General features: G+C 42.8%; 1 protein-coding gene across 1 annotated transcript in view; it reads left to right on the top strand.

The window, feature by feature from the left end:
- The first annotated feature begins 2,690 nt into the window (after nucleotides 1-2,690).
- FBN2 (fibrillin 2) overlaps nucleotides 2,691-14,820 on the top strand; it is a 226,120-nt gene continuing 213,990 nt past the window's right edge. The window contains exons 1-4 of the mRNA XM_059059762.2: nucleotides 2,691-3,585; nucleotides 4,414-4,496; nucleotides 10,016-10,114; nucleotides 13,032-13,127. Coding sequence (XP_058915745.1) covers nucleotides 3,332-3,585; nucleotides 4,414-4,496; nucleotides 10,016-10,114; nucleotides 13,032-13,127 — 532 coding nt within the window. The 5' untranslated portion in view covers nucleotides 2,691-3,331. The remainder of the gene's footprint in view (nucleotides 3,586-4,413; nucleotides 4,497-10,015; nucleotides 10,115-13,031; nucleotides 13,128-14,820) is intronic.

Here is a 14,820-nt window from a genome sequence, read left to right as displayed (position 1 = left end):
ATTTGTTTTAGTTTCTTTTCAATTTTTAGGCATAGCTCTTTTAAATTTAAGTTTGTTTTTAACTATATAAGATATACACATGGCTCCAAAGTTAGAACTATAAAACAAGGCATATTTGGAAAGGTAGAGGTTCCATCATTATCTATTCCTTCACATCCTCTTCCTTCTCTAAGATAACTATTTTTATTAGATATGGTTTATACTTCTATTTTTTAAAAGTGTACACACACAGATGCATGTGCATGTTTGCCCCCCCAAAGGTAGCATACCGTATACAATATCCTGCACCTTACATTAAAATTTTTATTGTTGTAAAATATACACAACATAAAGCTTATCATTTTGGTCATATTTAAGTATACAATTCAGTGGCATTAAGTACATTCAAAATATTGTGCAATCATTATCACATTACTAATTTTCAGATCATTTTCATCATCTTAAATGGAAACTCTATACCCATTAAACAATGATTCCTCATTCCCTTCTCTCACCTCAGCCCTTGGTAACCTTTATTCTTCTTTCTGTCTCAATAGATTTACCTAGTCTATCTGCAGTTTGGTTTTTTTTGTTTGTTTGTTTTTCTTTTTCATTGAATTGTATATTCTAGAGATCACTCCTAGGAGTATAGAGAGATCCTCATTCATTTTTTACAGATGTATAGTATTCTGCTGAATGGATTAAACCATATTCAACCAGTTTCTTGTGGATGGGAACTTTGTATTTCTAATCTTTTGCCATTATAAACAGTGCTGCAATGAACAGATTACAGCATTCATCATTTCATTTTTTGCCTGTTTTATCTTTTAAATACATTTCTAAACGTGGAATTGGTGAGTCTAAGGATAAATGCCTATGTAATTTTAGAGCATTTGGATTTGATACGATAGACAGAAATGAACCACAAAACTATTTAAGTATTAAATAAAAACCCATTTAATGGGGCTAAATGTTTAAAAAGTATGATTAAAATACTGCTTTAACCCAGGGGATACTTTATTTAGCTCTTTTAATTAAAATGATTTTGTTTGAAGGACAGGGTATGACAAATACCTCTCTTGCTGTCTTTAGTTTCTTTGGATTAGAACAGATTGGTGTCCCACATGAAATTATGTTGCTCCTACTTTTCCTTATGAGAATACTGTAAGAAGGAATACTGCCTTAAAAGTTTTTGCCTAACTACACTGGGGAAAAAAGGAGGGAGCTATGCCAATTCTCAGAGAATTCTGGCTGCCAAATAGCACATCTGGGCAATTTGGGCCAGGAAAAAAATCTTTAGGTATATAAATCTTTAAAGTAAGTTTCTCTAGGCCTGAATAATCCAGACACTGGTGTTTCATACTATATCCTAAACCATGATTAGATGTCCAGTCCCAGTTTTCAGGGGTGTTAGATTTTTAATTATGAAATGCTGAGAGACAACTAGGGCTTCACAGAAATCTCATGAAATCAGGGCCACAAAGGAAGACCCCAAAGTCGGGTGAGCACAGAGGCTGCTCTACGGATCCAGAGGGCATGTGGCCAGCCAGTGGATGCACCAATTGCTAGCGTTTAACCATTAATCAGAAGTCTTAAGACAGGAACCAGGGATATGCCCCAAGACCCATTTACCCACCATGCGCGTCCCCCGCAAACACTTCTGGGGATATAACTCTTCTCTGGCTGCGAACTCATGCAGAGTCCTGGCAGGGCTCACACCGAAGCACACCCCCTGTACGGACTCCCCAGGACCGAGGCGCCTGCAAGCTGCCAAGGCTCCCCGCGGCTACGTGAGCTCGGTCTTGGAGGTGGAGGACGCATTTCAATCCGGAAACGCCCAGCCCCTCTGCGGGTTCCGCAGACTGACGCCGCTCCCGATGGGGAGTTGGGGGTAGGAGGGCGATGGGGAGGGCCCGGCCTCCTCGGATGGAGGCTGCAGCCAACTCCCGCGGGAGTCTCTAGTCCTGCTTGACTGAGAATCCCCCAACCCCGGGTCTGGGTCTGGGTCCCTGCAGGCGGACCCGTTCTCATCCTCAACCTTGTGGCCTCTGCCCGGTGGGGAAGTTCAGCTGCGGGTCTAGCCAAGCCAGGCACGTTTAGAGACCCTCGTTCCTGGTCCGTGGCCCAGCGAGGGCGGAGGGGGAGGGGAAGGGGCTGCAGCCTCCTTTCCCAAATCCGGTCCCTAACTGCCCCCTCCCCCGTCGTCTGCTCGCTTTGTACGGGCAGTCAAAACAGAGCTAGCGGCCAATTGAGGGGGACGGGAAGCAAAGTCGACTAGCGCCTTGCCCCCTCCTCCAGGCCCCCCCGCCCTCCCTCCCCTTTCCCACTTCTCTCCTCGCCCTAACCTCGCCCCCATCCCCCGCTCATTTCCTCTCGTACCCAAGCTCGCCAATCCCTCTTTCCAAGCCCCTTTTCCAAACCCTGGCCTTCCTCTCCGGATCGCCCCCCTTCTCCCCAATCTGAGTCCTTTCCCCTCCCTTCACCCTACCCCTTTCCTTCCTCTTCCCCTCCCCCAGCCCCTGGCTCCCCTTGTTCCTCCCCACCCCATCGCCCCCTTACTCTGTCTCCGCCCACTCTGCGCCGGCCCCTCGGTCAGGGCTGCGCCCCACGTGTGGACGGCTGCGCTCCAGCCCCCACTGACAGCCGCCGCCCGCCGGCCCGCCCAGCGCCCCGCCGGGCCTCAAAACCCCCGCGCCGCGCCCTCGCCCGCCGCATCTTCCCCGGCGTCCAGCCTCCCGCCCTCCCTCTCACCGGCGGCTCGCCCCGGCCCCGCGCACCTCCGCCCTGCTCTTCGGCCGCCGCCGGCGCGTCGCTGCCCAGTGGAACTCCGGGCGAGCCGGGAGAAGACCCTCCTTTTCTTTGGGGGGCGACTTTTGTTTGCTTTCCGGCTTCTTTCTGGTGACTTTTGCAGCTTTCCAAGATCTGTGCCCGGAGCGCACGGGAATCAGCCGAGTCGCTGCGTGCAGGCCCTTTTTTTCTTTTGAGGTCCGCTTTCTTTGTAACTTTACGCCGCGGCTGCTCGGGTTACTTTTGTAATTTCCCGCCCCCGCCTGCTGGCGGTCCTGGAGTCGCTCGGGGCAGCGGCCCGGGGGATGCAACGTGGACCGCGCGGGGCTGCCGGCCGCTCCGCCGCCGCGCCTCGCCGCCCGCTGCTCTAGAGCTCGCGCCCCGCCGGCAGTCAGGGGGCCGGCGCTCGGTCCGGGGCTCCCACTAGAGCAGGGAGCCCGAGCTCAAGGGAGTCTCCGGAGCCGACGAAGGGCTTGTTAGACCTGACTTTTTTCGGGCCGCGTAGATTTTGTCTTCGAGCGCTCCCTCTCCGCAGACCACGGTCCGCGCGCTCTCAGCGCGCGCGATGGGGAGACGGCGGCGGCTGTGTCTCCAGCCCTACTTCGTGTGGCTGGGCTGCGTGGCGCTCTGGGCGCAGGGCACGGCCGGCCAGCCCCAGCCCCCGCCGCCCAAGCCGCCCCGGCCCCAGTCACCGCCGCAACAGGTCAGGCCCGCAGCGGCGGGCTCTGAAGGCGGGTTCGCAGTGCCCGAGTACCGGGAGGAGGGCGTCGCGGCGGCCAGCCGCGTCCGCAGGCGAGGACAGCAGGACGTGCTCCGAGGGTAGGTGGGCAGGCGGCACGGGGGGAAACCTCGGCTTGGCAGCTTTCCATCCCACCCCCTCCCAAAACCGAGTTCTGGCGGCTAGAGCCGGGGGCCCTTCCACCAGTAGACCCCGAAGACTCCCAGAAGCGCCTCCCCCTTTTCCTCCGCAGTTCGGCCGGCAAAACAAAACAAAACAAAAAAAACACCCCACCTCCCTCGGGGGGTTGGGCAGCGGGTGGGTCGGAGGCCCCCGGGTGCGGATCGCGGAGCGCCTGCAGAGCCCGCCGTGCGGGAACAAGTTCCTGGCGGAAGGCGCGCTTGAGGCCGCCCGGCGCCGCGCTGGGGCTGGTCGAGCCTGCCTGCTCCCCACCGTCGGGGGCGCAACTCCCGAGCCTTTTGTTTGAGGACGTGTGCGGGGCTTCAAGCTCACTCTAATCATCAAGCCGAGCGCTCCACCTTCCGACTCGCCATCCTTGACATGTCGGGGCCAAAGTAACAGTTGATCAAGGAGGGATGGATTTGGGGACGAGGGCAAGGAGTTTAGAAACGGAGTGTTCCCTTTGTTCTCTGCATCCGGAGGCTAGAATAGTAGCAAATTATATGTTTCCCTGTTTCTTTTCGCTCTTTAAAAAGGTAGCAACGGAGGGCGGATGAAAGGCAATATTTAGACATTTCTTACCCTCCTCATTCCAGTGTCTAGCTCGTTTACTTCCACGTCTGAGCCCCAAGCCCCAAGAATTTGACGTGTAGTTTTGGTCTGTTGGTTGTCCCATAAATGTTACGAAAACTGCTAATGTATTACCGCACCCCTCTCTAAGTGTGCGTTACTTCACTTGTCTATCGCAGGCCCAACGTATGCGGATCCAGGTTCCACTCCTACTGCTGCCCGGGATGGAAGACGCTCCCTGGAGGAAACCAGTGCATTGTCCGTGAGTGCTAGGCTGGGATCGCAGTTTGGGGCAGCACGCTCGGCCCCATCTCAGGGCCGACCTCTTGCATTCAGTCTTTTGGACACACATTTGCGTTTAGAATCCGGTGGCCACATAGCAGTATTAATTAGGACGCGCGGCCCCATTTGAATGGTGGGGAAGAAGCAGCCAGTTTAACTCCGTTTAGACTTCACTTGTAGACTCTGTTGAAGGGCAGTAATAATAAAGGTTTCAAAGATACTTGGAAGTTTTTTCTTTCTATGTCTATTAATACAAACTGAAGGGGGAGTACAGCAGTTCCCCAGATAACCCACACCACTTTTTTCCTGAAGGAGAGCAGATAAGACCACAATGTGATTATGTAAATTATCTGCCTTTTGACTCTGCAGGAGGTTTAGGCCTTCTGAAGATCAAGCTTTCTTAGGCCTCCGTACAAAACCGCTTTATTATCTCTAGTTTCATCTCAACAGTCACCTAACATAGATATGAAAGGAGCACTCTCAGAGATTTAGAGTTGATCCAGGTTAACAAAAGTTTTAAAAGAGAGAACTCTTCCAAATGGCTTGACTTTTTTTTTTAATTTTTGGAAGACATTTAGGAAATTTAGGATTTCCAGATCCCAGATCTCATAGTGTACAGTAGATTTCCAAAGTGTGAGTCTTAAAACTCCAAAAGTTTTGCATATCTGACCTTAAAAGTTTTGATTATTTTATTCAGTTTCCAAAGTGTATACCCAGCTCTCCAAGTTTTAATTGGAGAAGTCATTAGTTATCATTATCAGCCTCACAGTGGTGGACAATGGGATGTCTTACTTCACATGCCTGTGAATTTGTGAGTTGAAGTGTGACTGGCCTTTTCTTGTGTATTTATATAGCACAGCCACATTCGCCTTGTTGGGAGGACAGCCAGGTATCATAGCACATTTATTTAGAGACAGTCTTGACTTTAGATTGACCTCGATATTCTCCAGGGAAAAGATAATTATGCCACATGAAGAGAGAAAAAGGGCAAGCCATACTAGCCAAGGGATAATAAGGATGTAGTGGCATCTCTGACTCTATATTTATTGGTTTTGTGGGTTTGAGATAGACACTTGATGTTATTTCTGTGCACTTTTTGAAAAGGCATGATATGTCAAGTGTTGTGAATACTAGCTTCTTATTATTTCTACCCTAAAAATCCCACAATATCCAGTAATGAGGCAAAAACAGGAAGCAACAACTGTGTTCTTTAGGGTGATTCATAAATATTTTAAATAAATCTTCTGATTATAAGCCTTTACTTTTATTAAAAAGAATGGAAGGGTATTGGATTCTTTTCCTTCCAGCACATAAGTCATATACATGAGGCGTTTGTAGAGGGTGCATTTACTTTTTCAGACCAGTAGGGTGTTACTGTGCCTGCTTTAAACTTACATGGTTCCTAGAATTCTGAAACAGCTAAGTCACTCACCACACACCTGCCATACTAGCCGGGAGTGACTTAGGCACTGTGGAAAGTCTGACTCACTAAATGTAATGAATGTAACTGCCATTATTGAGTTGGAGAGTCGCCGAGGAGAAGGGATTGGTTTATGGTACGTGTTGAAAATCTGTAAAGTCAGATTTTATTGGATCAGTGTGGAGTGGGAATTCCAGAGAACAGAGCCTTCCAGAATATTTGCAGCAGGAAAAAAAAAAATATATGTACATATATGGCCCTCTGAGTGTCAGCTTTAAATATATTTTTGGTCTTTGAGTAACACTGTGCCCTTTACATGTTTAGAAAATCAGCTTTGGAAATCTCAAAGTAACGGTGAATATTGTAACCTTCATTTCTGATACTCCAAGTATTTGGGTGCTTATGAAATACACTGGAATGTACATGTATCATAAATCTATAAAAAGCATAAACTTTGAAATGATCTTTATATCTCCAAGAAACATTTACAGTACTTGTGTCAAGAGATATCTACAAAAATATTTATTAGCACATTTAAAAGGTAATTCAAATGCCCAAAACTATAAAATAGTGCAGAAAAGATAGGGAGACTGTAATGCATTTATATTCTCTTGCATGGCTCTCATCTAAATTTTACCTTAATATTTTGCATTAAATTCACTAGTTCAATTAGTTTGACATTTAAAACTGTAGTATATGGAGGTAATAACTAAATTGAAACCATCATAAAGTCGAAATTAAGAATTTTCATTCCATGAAATTCTGCCATTTGCAGCAATGTGGATGGACCTAGAGAAAATTATGCTTAGTGAAATAAGTCAGACAGAGAAAGACAAAAAATGTATGATAACACTTATATGTGGAATCTAAAAAATAATACAAATGAATGTATGTGCAAAACAGAAACAGACTCATAGATACAGAAAACTAGTGGTTACAAAGGGGAGAAGTGGGGAAGGGACAAATTAGGGGTATGGGATTAACAGATCCAAACTACTATGTGTAAAATAGATAAGCAACAAGGATATATTGTATAGCACAAGGAATTTTAACCATTATATTGTAATAACATAATGGAGTGTAATCTGCAAAAATACTGAATCACTGTGCTATACACCTGAAACTAATATTGTAAATCAACTAGACGTCAATAAAAAAAGAATTTTCATTCCATGACTTTCTTATGATAACAAATTATTTATTATATTTATTGAATTTCCATCATTTAGCCAAAGAAAAGCTCTGAGGAAACTTACAAAAAGAGAATAAGTGAAACACAAATACAAAAGGAGGACCAAAGATTAATTTCCTTATACATTTATACATCAACATTTTTTCTTTATAGAAAGATATTAAAATGATCAACTCCTAGAATTTAATCTGGTTGGCCTTGACCAGGCTTCATGATAACATATTAAAATAAAAAATGTATTTCTCAGACTACTGGAAACTTAATGCATTTTGATTTGAGTCTGCGTCTTGTTGTTATTGTTCTTAATTGTGGCCTAAAAAAATCACTGAAGTACTTCCAAACTTCCAAATATTTGTTTCTAAAAGGATGAAATTGACTTTCTCACTTTCCATTTGTTTTTTTAAAATCTTGTTAGAACATGAAGCAATGGAAAAGTTTGCTTATTAATTTTTTTGTTGTGAAATTATACTATGAAGAGCATTTTGATCAGTGGAATAACAGTGGGAAGGGGTTGGCCCAGAATCATAGCATTTGAGACCCGAAGAGACATCAGAACATTCCAGTATAATCCTTTTGTTTTATTTTACCAGTGAGAAAACTAAACCCAGAGAAGCTGTGGGGTTTTTTCCGAGCCTGCAGTAGGTCAATGGCAGAGCGGGAACTCAACCTCAGATCTCTTGCATACCATTCATTTACTCTCCACTGTGCCATGCATCTTCTCCCAGCATCACTGAAATCCCAACACCCAGGTCCTCTCTCCTTTCCCCTCTGGTATTTCTGGACCTCATCGCTTTTGTAATTGTGGGAGGGACATATATTTAGATGAGATGTACTGTAGTTTGAGATGAGTGTGAAGAGAAAGAGCCTAAGCATTCTTGCTTCTCTTGGGTTCACAGATATACAGGGTACACCTGTGGCCATGACAGGGATCTGTCTGAGGATGAGTAGTCTCCAGTCCATCAGACCTTCTTTGGGTTTAGCACCTGGGAAGGGACACTTTGAATATAATGTAAGCCTAGACTAAATGTCTACCTGCTGAGGGTAAGGGGGCTTTGAGATAAAACAATGTTTTAGTAAACATTTGTCATTGTAAAGTTATTGGTGATCAGAAAATCTAGCACATTTTAACTTAATAGTCAACTCCATGGCAGAAGCCATGTTCTTGCCTAAAATTGTTTTTTATCTTCACACTATAATTTATGACATTTTCGTTTATAGGGAGTGCTAATAGAGATGCTGGCCATATTATGTGGGTGTCAAAAGGCAATCTGGAGAAGAAAAACATTTATTGAGTCAGTTCATTTCTATAGAACACACCCTTTATATTACGTATTGAGCGGCTCAGATCTCTTTGAAAGTTGTGAGACACCCCTCCCTAGCGAAAGGTACATACACACATTTACATACATATTTACAGCTAGTTTCAGGGCATTCCCAGACTCTGTCTTCATGCATCCACTCATGGAGCATTAAAGCACTTGCCTGTGTGCACACAGAGAATTCACTTGTGGGTATAGAGATTAATCTCTCAGCTCCTAAATGAACTGAATCTAAATATGGGAGAGACTTCCCATTTGAAGGTACTGGGCTACCGATTTTGAGGATCTGTGGTATGTGCTGTGTCAGTGAGCCTAACATTCTTTGCTCCGATGACCCTCATACTTTGGAGGTCATAGCTGCAGGAGGCTTTGACTCTCCCTCCATCAAAGTGTCGCAGCAGCTTTTCTGAGCAGCCGGAATAGACTAGGTTGTGGAGGTAAAATGGGAGAAGAAAGGCTGGAGGAAGGAGAGAGAGAATTATTAAAGGGAACCAAGATTGATGATGGGGCAGGTCAGATACCAGCCGGGAAGGAATGTGCATGGAACCCCTGGGGCTTGGCCAAGTCGTTAGAGCGTGGAGTCTCCAGCTCAGCCAATTTCACATTCTCTGATTCCTGTAAAGGTCCTTTACAGAGTCGGCTGTGTTTTCTGAAGGTATGCAGGACCTCTAGGTTTCCTCAACACTCCCAGCTTCCTAGGACCAAGACTGTCTTCTCATGGTGAATTCCGAGTATAAACTCTTTCCCTTGAATGGAAAAGATGACCTGTATTGATAAGAGTTGAATGATTAGGATTATGGAACTTGAAGTAGCTTCATTTGTGTGCACATTATCATAAGGATACTTAAGAGACTTATTCACTTGTTTACAATGGGTAATTTTGTTGTATATCTGAAATTAGGCATTATATATCACATATTTAAAAACATTTTTTAACATCTTTATTAGAGTATAATAGCTTTACAATGTTGTGTTAGTTTCTGCTGTGTAACAAAGTGAATCAGCTATATGTATGCATATATCCCCATATCCCCTCCCTCTTGCATTTCCGTCCCACCCTCCCTATCCCACCTCTCTGAGCTGATCTCCCTGTGCTATGCGGCTGCTTCCCACTAGCTATCTGTTTTACATTTGGTAGTGTATATAAGTCCATGACACTCTCTCACTTCGTCCCAGCTTACCCTTCCCCCTCGTCGTGTCCTCAAGTTCATTCTCTACGTCTGCATCTTTATTCCTGTCCTGCCCCTACGTTCGTTAGAACATTTTTTTTTAGATTCCATATATATATATATATATATATATATATATATAAGTTAGCATATGGTATTTGTTTTTCTCTTTCTGACTTACCTCATTCTGTATGACAGACTCTAGGTCCATCCACCTCATTACAAATAACTCAATTTCGTTTCTTTTTATGGCTGAGTAATATTCCATTGTATATAATATATCACACATTTTGTATCTTAGTTTTTCAGTTTTATTGTTTTTAACTATAGTTTTCTTATTTTGTAAACTATGGTTTATTACCTAATTGTTCGTTCGCTTCCCTGTTGTGCTTTCTACAGCAATTTGTAGAAATAGTTGTGGAGATGGATTTTGTTCCCGTCCTAACATGTGTACTTGTTCCAGTGGCCAAATATCACCAACCTGTGGATCAAAATCAAGTACGTTTTTAATATGTGACCTAATTTACTGCATTATCTGTAAGCTTTTGAGTAAATACTAAATGTCCTTTTCAATGAGGATATAGACCCATGATAATTTTCCTCACTAACTAGGTCAGTACTAATCTTTGGAGTAAAAATCTTTGGTGGCTTAGTTGTTGCCACCAACAACTAAGGGGTAATGGGGGAGTGATTTTCATTAAGAAAAATGATTTCATACTGGTCCAGAAGCTATGTGTCTATTCACATAGAGCCTGGATTTAGTGGAGAAGTAATTCTTTGCGAGTAATAGCTATAACTTACTGGGTTTTTACCGTGTTGCAGGTACTGTTTTAAGTCTATAACTATATCATTTTATTTAATTCTCACATGAATATTATGAGATACTATTATTACCCCATTGACAGAGAAGGAGAATGAGACACGTAAGTTTAACTCACCCAAAGTAACATAGATTTGAAGCCAGGGATTCTGATGTCTAAGCCTGTAGTCGCAAACCCTCAGCTCTGTTTATTGCCTTTGCTTAACTCCTGTGGCTCATATCCTGTTTTGTGGGTTAACTAAAAGGGAAGGATAAGAGGATTGAGATGACAACAAATATTTATTGTGTACTGACCAGGTGTTTTACATATATTAGCTATTTTGCTTTACACATACTGACTCCCAACAGCTCTGTAAGATCACAGTAACAGTGGGCTAAGGTTGTGTTTTGCATGACCTAAGTAGAAATTGTTGGGTCTTTAAGGTCCAAGATTAATCTTTTAGGCCAGTGTTTAAGGTAATATTTTATAGCAAGGTGGAAGCAGATCTTATTTATTTATTTGCTCAATAATTAAATAGATCTTTGTCTGCCTCAAACTAGTGTGAAGTTGTTACATTTTTAACACTTCTCTCTACAAATTTTCCCTAAGAAAAGGTAATAGATAATCTATCTGATTGAGGAATATAAGATTCAAGATTCATGTAACAAATGTCATTGTCTGATGATGAAACTTCTGATTACTGCTCTAGTTTCGTTTTCTGTGAAAATAATCTGTCATTTTCCCGACCTTTGAAAACCTGTTACTTAGAAATCATCGAGACTTTCTTGACCACCCTGATTAGCAAATTTCTTCCACTGCTTTCCTGAACCTCCCTTGTCTGACTGCCTGGACGATACCATTCCCCATATCTTCGTTATCCTGTTCTCTTAGTTTTCTCAAATATACCCTCAGCAAAAAACCCAAACCTGGAGAAATTTTTTACAGTTCAGTTTCTTAGTTCCTCTACCTGGGCAGCTGAACAATCACTGGCTGACCCTCAGTTTATGGTATGTAATTTAATAGGGGATCCCCGAATTCATTTGGCCTTGAATAATACTGGCTGCCTTTCCATCAGGAACTTTTCTCTCCTTCCAAGTCCTCATGATGCTCCAGCTCCACAAAGCATTTAGCACCATTAATCACTATCTTCTTGAAATGCTCTCTTTTCCCTTCACTTGTAAAATATTAATGGCTCACAATACTCCTTTTCTTGATTATTATTTCTTAGTCTCCTTTCTGTATCTTCTTTATTAGACTTACAGTCACAGTTAGGTATTCCCAAGAGTTCTGTCCTCCCTGGGTGAACTTGTTTACATATATGTGTTCAGTTACTTCCAATGTGTTGCTAACTCATAATGATTGTCTCTAGAGTAGATCCCTCCACTGAGCTTCATATTCACATGTTCCATTTCCTATTGGACATCTCCACTTGAATGGATACCAGGCACCTGAAACTGTGGCATGAAACTCTTGATTCATTGTTGACCACAGTCTACTTCTTCCACAGTTTCCTTGGCCCTAGCAAATGGCAATGAGCACAGTGCCCTGCCGTCATAATGGACTTGGCATCCACTGTCACGGATATTACATCCCTGTAGGGAGACAGACAAAACACAAGTAAACAAACACCACAAAGTCATTATAGATAGTGGTAAGTTCTCGGAAGGAAACTTTGCTGTGAAGGAGAACAGCCTGGAACCAAGGAGGAACCTAGATACAGGAGCCAGACAAGACCACTCTGATGAGACGTGACATCAAAGCTGAGTTCTGAAGGACGAGAATGAGCCGGGCATGAGAAGAGCCAGGGAGGGACCCTCACAGGGAGAGGAAGTAGCAAATCAAAAGACCTTTCCTCCGCTTGAGAAACTGTGAAAGGTTCATGTGATTGCAGAGAGGAAGATTGAGAAGGGAAGATCTTAGAGAAGCAGGCACATCCAGGGAGATAATACATGGCCTCCTTGGTCATGGACGGGTTGCATTATATCCCAAATGCAACAGGGAGTCATTGAAAGGGTTTCAATAAGAAAATGAAGCAATGCCATTTATATTATTAAAAGATTACTGTAGCTGCTCTGCAGAGAAAGAATTTGAAGAGGGTAAGAGTAGAAGCTAGGGAACCTATCAGGAGGTTACTGCAACAGTCCAGGTGAGAGATGAGGGTAGCTGAACCACACAGTATCAATGGCGACAGAAAGGAGAAGATGGATTTGAGATATATTTTCCAGTGGAACCTGCAGACCTTGTTAACGTGAGAGAAAGAGAAACAATTGCTTAAGCACTGGGTGATGGCAGTGCCAGGCCTCAGCTACTGCATTCTGAATGGATACATGAGTGCTTCCTGCATCCTAGAACTTACACTTCTAGTCACCTTATATTTCCTTCTTTTAACATTGAAAGTGTAATAGATTTTAAATATATACTAAATAACATATGTTGTAACAGATATGCTCATGTGCATACTTACTACAAATAAATAAAGGTATGCTTGGGTCATAACATTTACTTCCATAGAATACATTTGTCATTAATTGGGTATTTAGAGAGAGTTTATAATTCTCACAGATACTATAATTCTAGTGATTGATAATTTTATGTTTTTTTGTTGTTCTTTGCAGTTCAGCAGTGCAGCGTTAGGTGCATGAACGGTGGGACCTGTGCAGATGACCATTGCCAGTGCCAGAAAGGATATATTGGAACTTATTGTGGACAACGTAAGCAACATTGGGATAGACTCGATTTATTAGAAACAATTTGATTGAGTGGGCATTTGATACTGAGTCATAACTTAAGGTCTTGTAAAGGATCTTAAAATCCTTTAAAAATATTTTGATGTAGGGCTTCCCTGGTGGCGCAGTGGTTGCGAGTCCGCCTGCCGATGCAGGGGACACGGGTTCGTGCCCCGGTCCGGGAGGGTCCCACATGCCGCGGAGCGGCTGGGCCCGTGAGCCATGGCCGCTGAGCCTGCGCGTCCGGAGCCTGTGCTCCGCAACGGGAGAGGCCACAACAGTGAGAAGCCCGCGTACCGCAAAAAAAAAAAAAAAAAAAAAAAAAAAAATTTTGATGTAGAAAAGACATACCTTATAGCTGAATACCTAATTTTTTCCAGTTCTTTAAAAATTTTTGTTTTAGAGTACTGATGTTGTTGAACATTACTAGTGCTTTATCAAATTTGACATATATCACAGGTAAATATTTACTTGATTTTCTTTTATCTAGTTCCATAATGCATGGATACCTTTCTGAAAAAAATGGTAACATTTGCTGTGATCTCTCTCTCTTTTTAGGATATCCCAAATTTAACCCTAGCAGAGCCAATCTTATAAATTGTCCTTTGCTCAAATATATTTTATTATTTAATACCACAGTACAGGGCTGTGAAGTGATTTTTTAAAAATCACGTCATTGTGAAAGAGGGAGCTTTAATCCAGCAAAGCTCTTCACTCACTGGAGAATATCCTATTATAATCAAAAACAACCTTTTAGCAAGAATGTAAGGATGATAGCTCTTGTATTTTGACTTATCACTGTGGAATACTTTAGGTTAGTGTTTCCCAAATTGTGGGACTCTTACAGGAATCCCCATATTTTTAAGTATGGATGAGTAGAAGGACATGATATTAACGAAAGTTGAATCATAAATAGTAAGAAAGTCCCTTTTCACTCCGTTTGCATTTCATCAGGTGCAGAATCTAGGTTTGCTGCTAATCATCAAGGCCTCCTTAAGAATTGTTCATTAACCATTTTAACATAGCAAGACCACATCTTAGATGTGCAAGAATATCTAGCTTGTTTTAAACTAACCTTATTCTGTTTTAGTTGCAGTTTAAAAAACTTCTAAAATTATTGTAAAGTATATATAATATAAAATTTACCATTTTAAATATTAAGTGTATGTTCACTGGCATCAAGTACATTCACATTGTCATGCAACTGTTGCCAGCATCCATCCACAGAACATTTTTGTGTTGCAAGACTGAAATTCTGTACCCATTAAATGCTTCTCCCCATTTCCCCTCACCCCACCTCCTGGCAAGCACCATTCTACTTTCTGTCTCCGTGAATTTGACAGCTCTAGGTACCACATGTAAGTGGAACATATAGTATTTGTCCTTTTGTGGCTGGCTTCTTTCACTTAGCATAATGTGTTCATGGTTCATTTATGTTGTAGCTTGTGTCAGAATTTTCTTCCTTTTTAAGGCTGAATAATATTCCATTTTGTGTGTATATCATATTTTGCTTTTATCTGTTTGTCCATTGATGGACACTTAAGATAATTCTACCTTTGGTTACAAATAACACTGTGGTGAACCTGGGTGGATAAACATCCATTCAAGTCCCTGCTTCAGGTCTTTTGGATATATACCCACAACTGGAATCGAGGGATCATATGGTAATTCTGTTTTA

The sequence above is a fragment of the Kogia breviceps genome, chromosome 4 (assembly GCF_026419965.1).
Source record: "Kogia breviceps isolate mKogBre1 chromosome 4, mKogBre1 haplotype 1, whole genome shotgun sequence".
NCBI classification, from domain to species: domain Eukaryota; kingdom Metazoa; phylum Chordata; class Mammalia; order Artiodactyla; family Physeteridae; genus Kogia; species Kogia breviceps.
The sequence above is the reverse complement of the archived record's forward strand: the minus strand, read 5'-3'. Positions and strand labels throughout refer to the sequence as shown.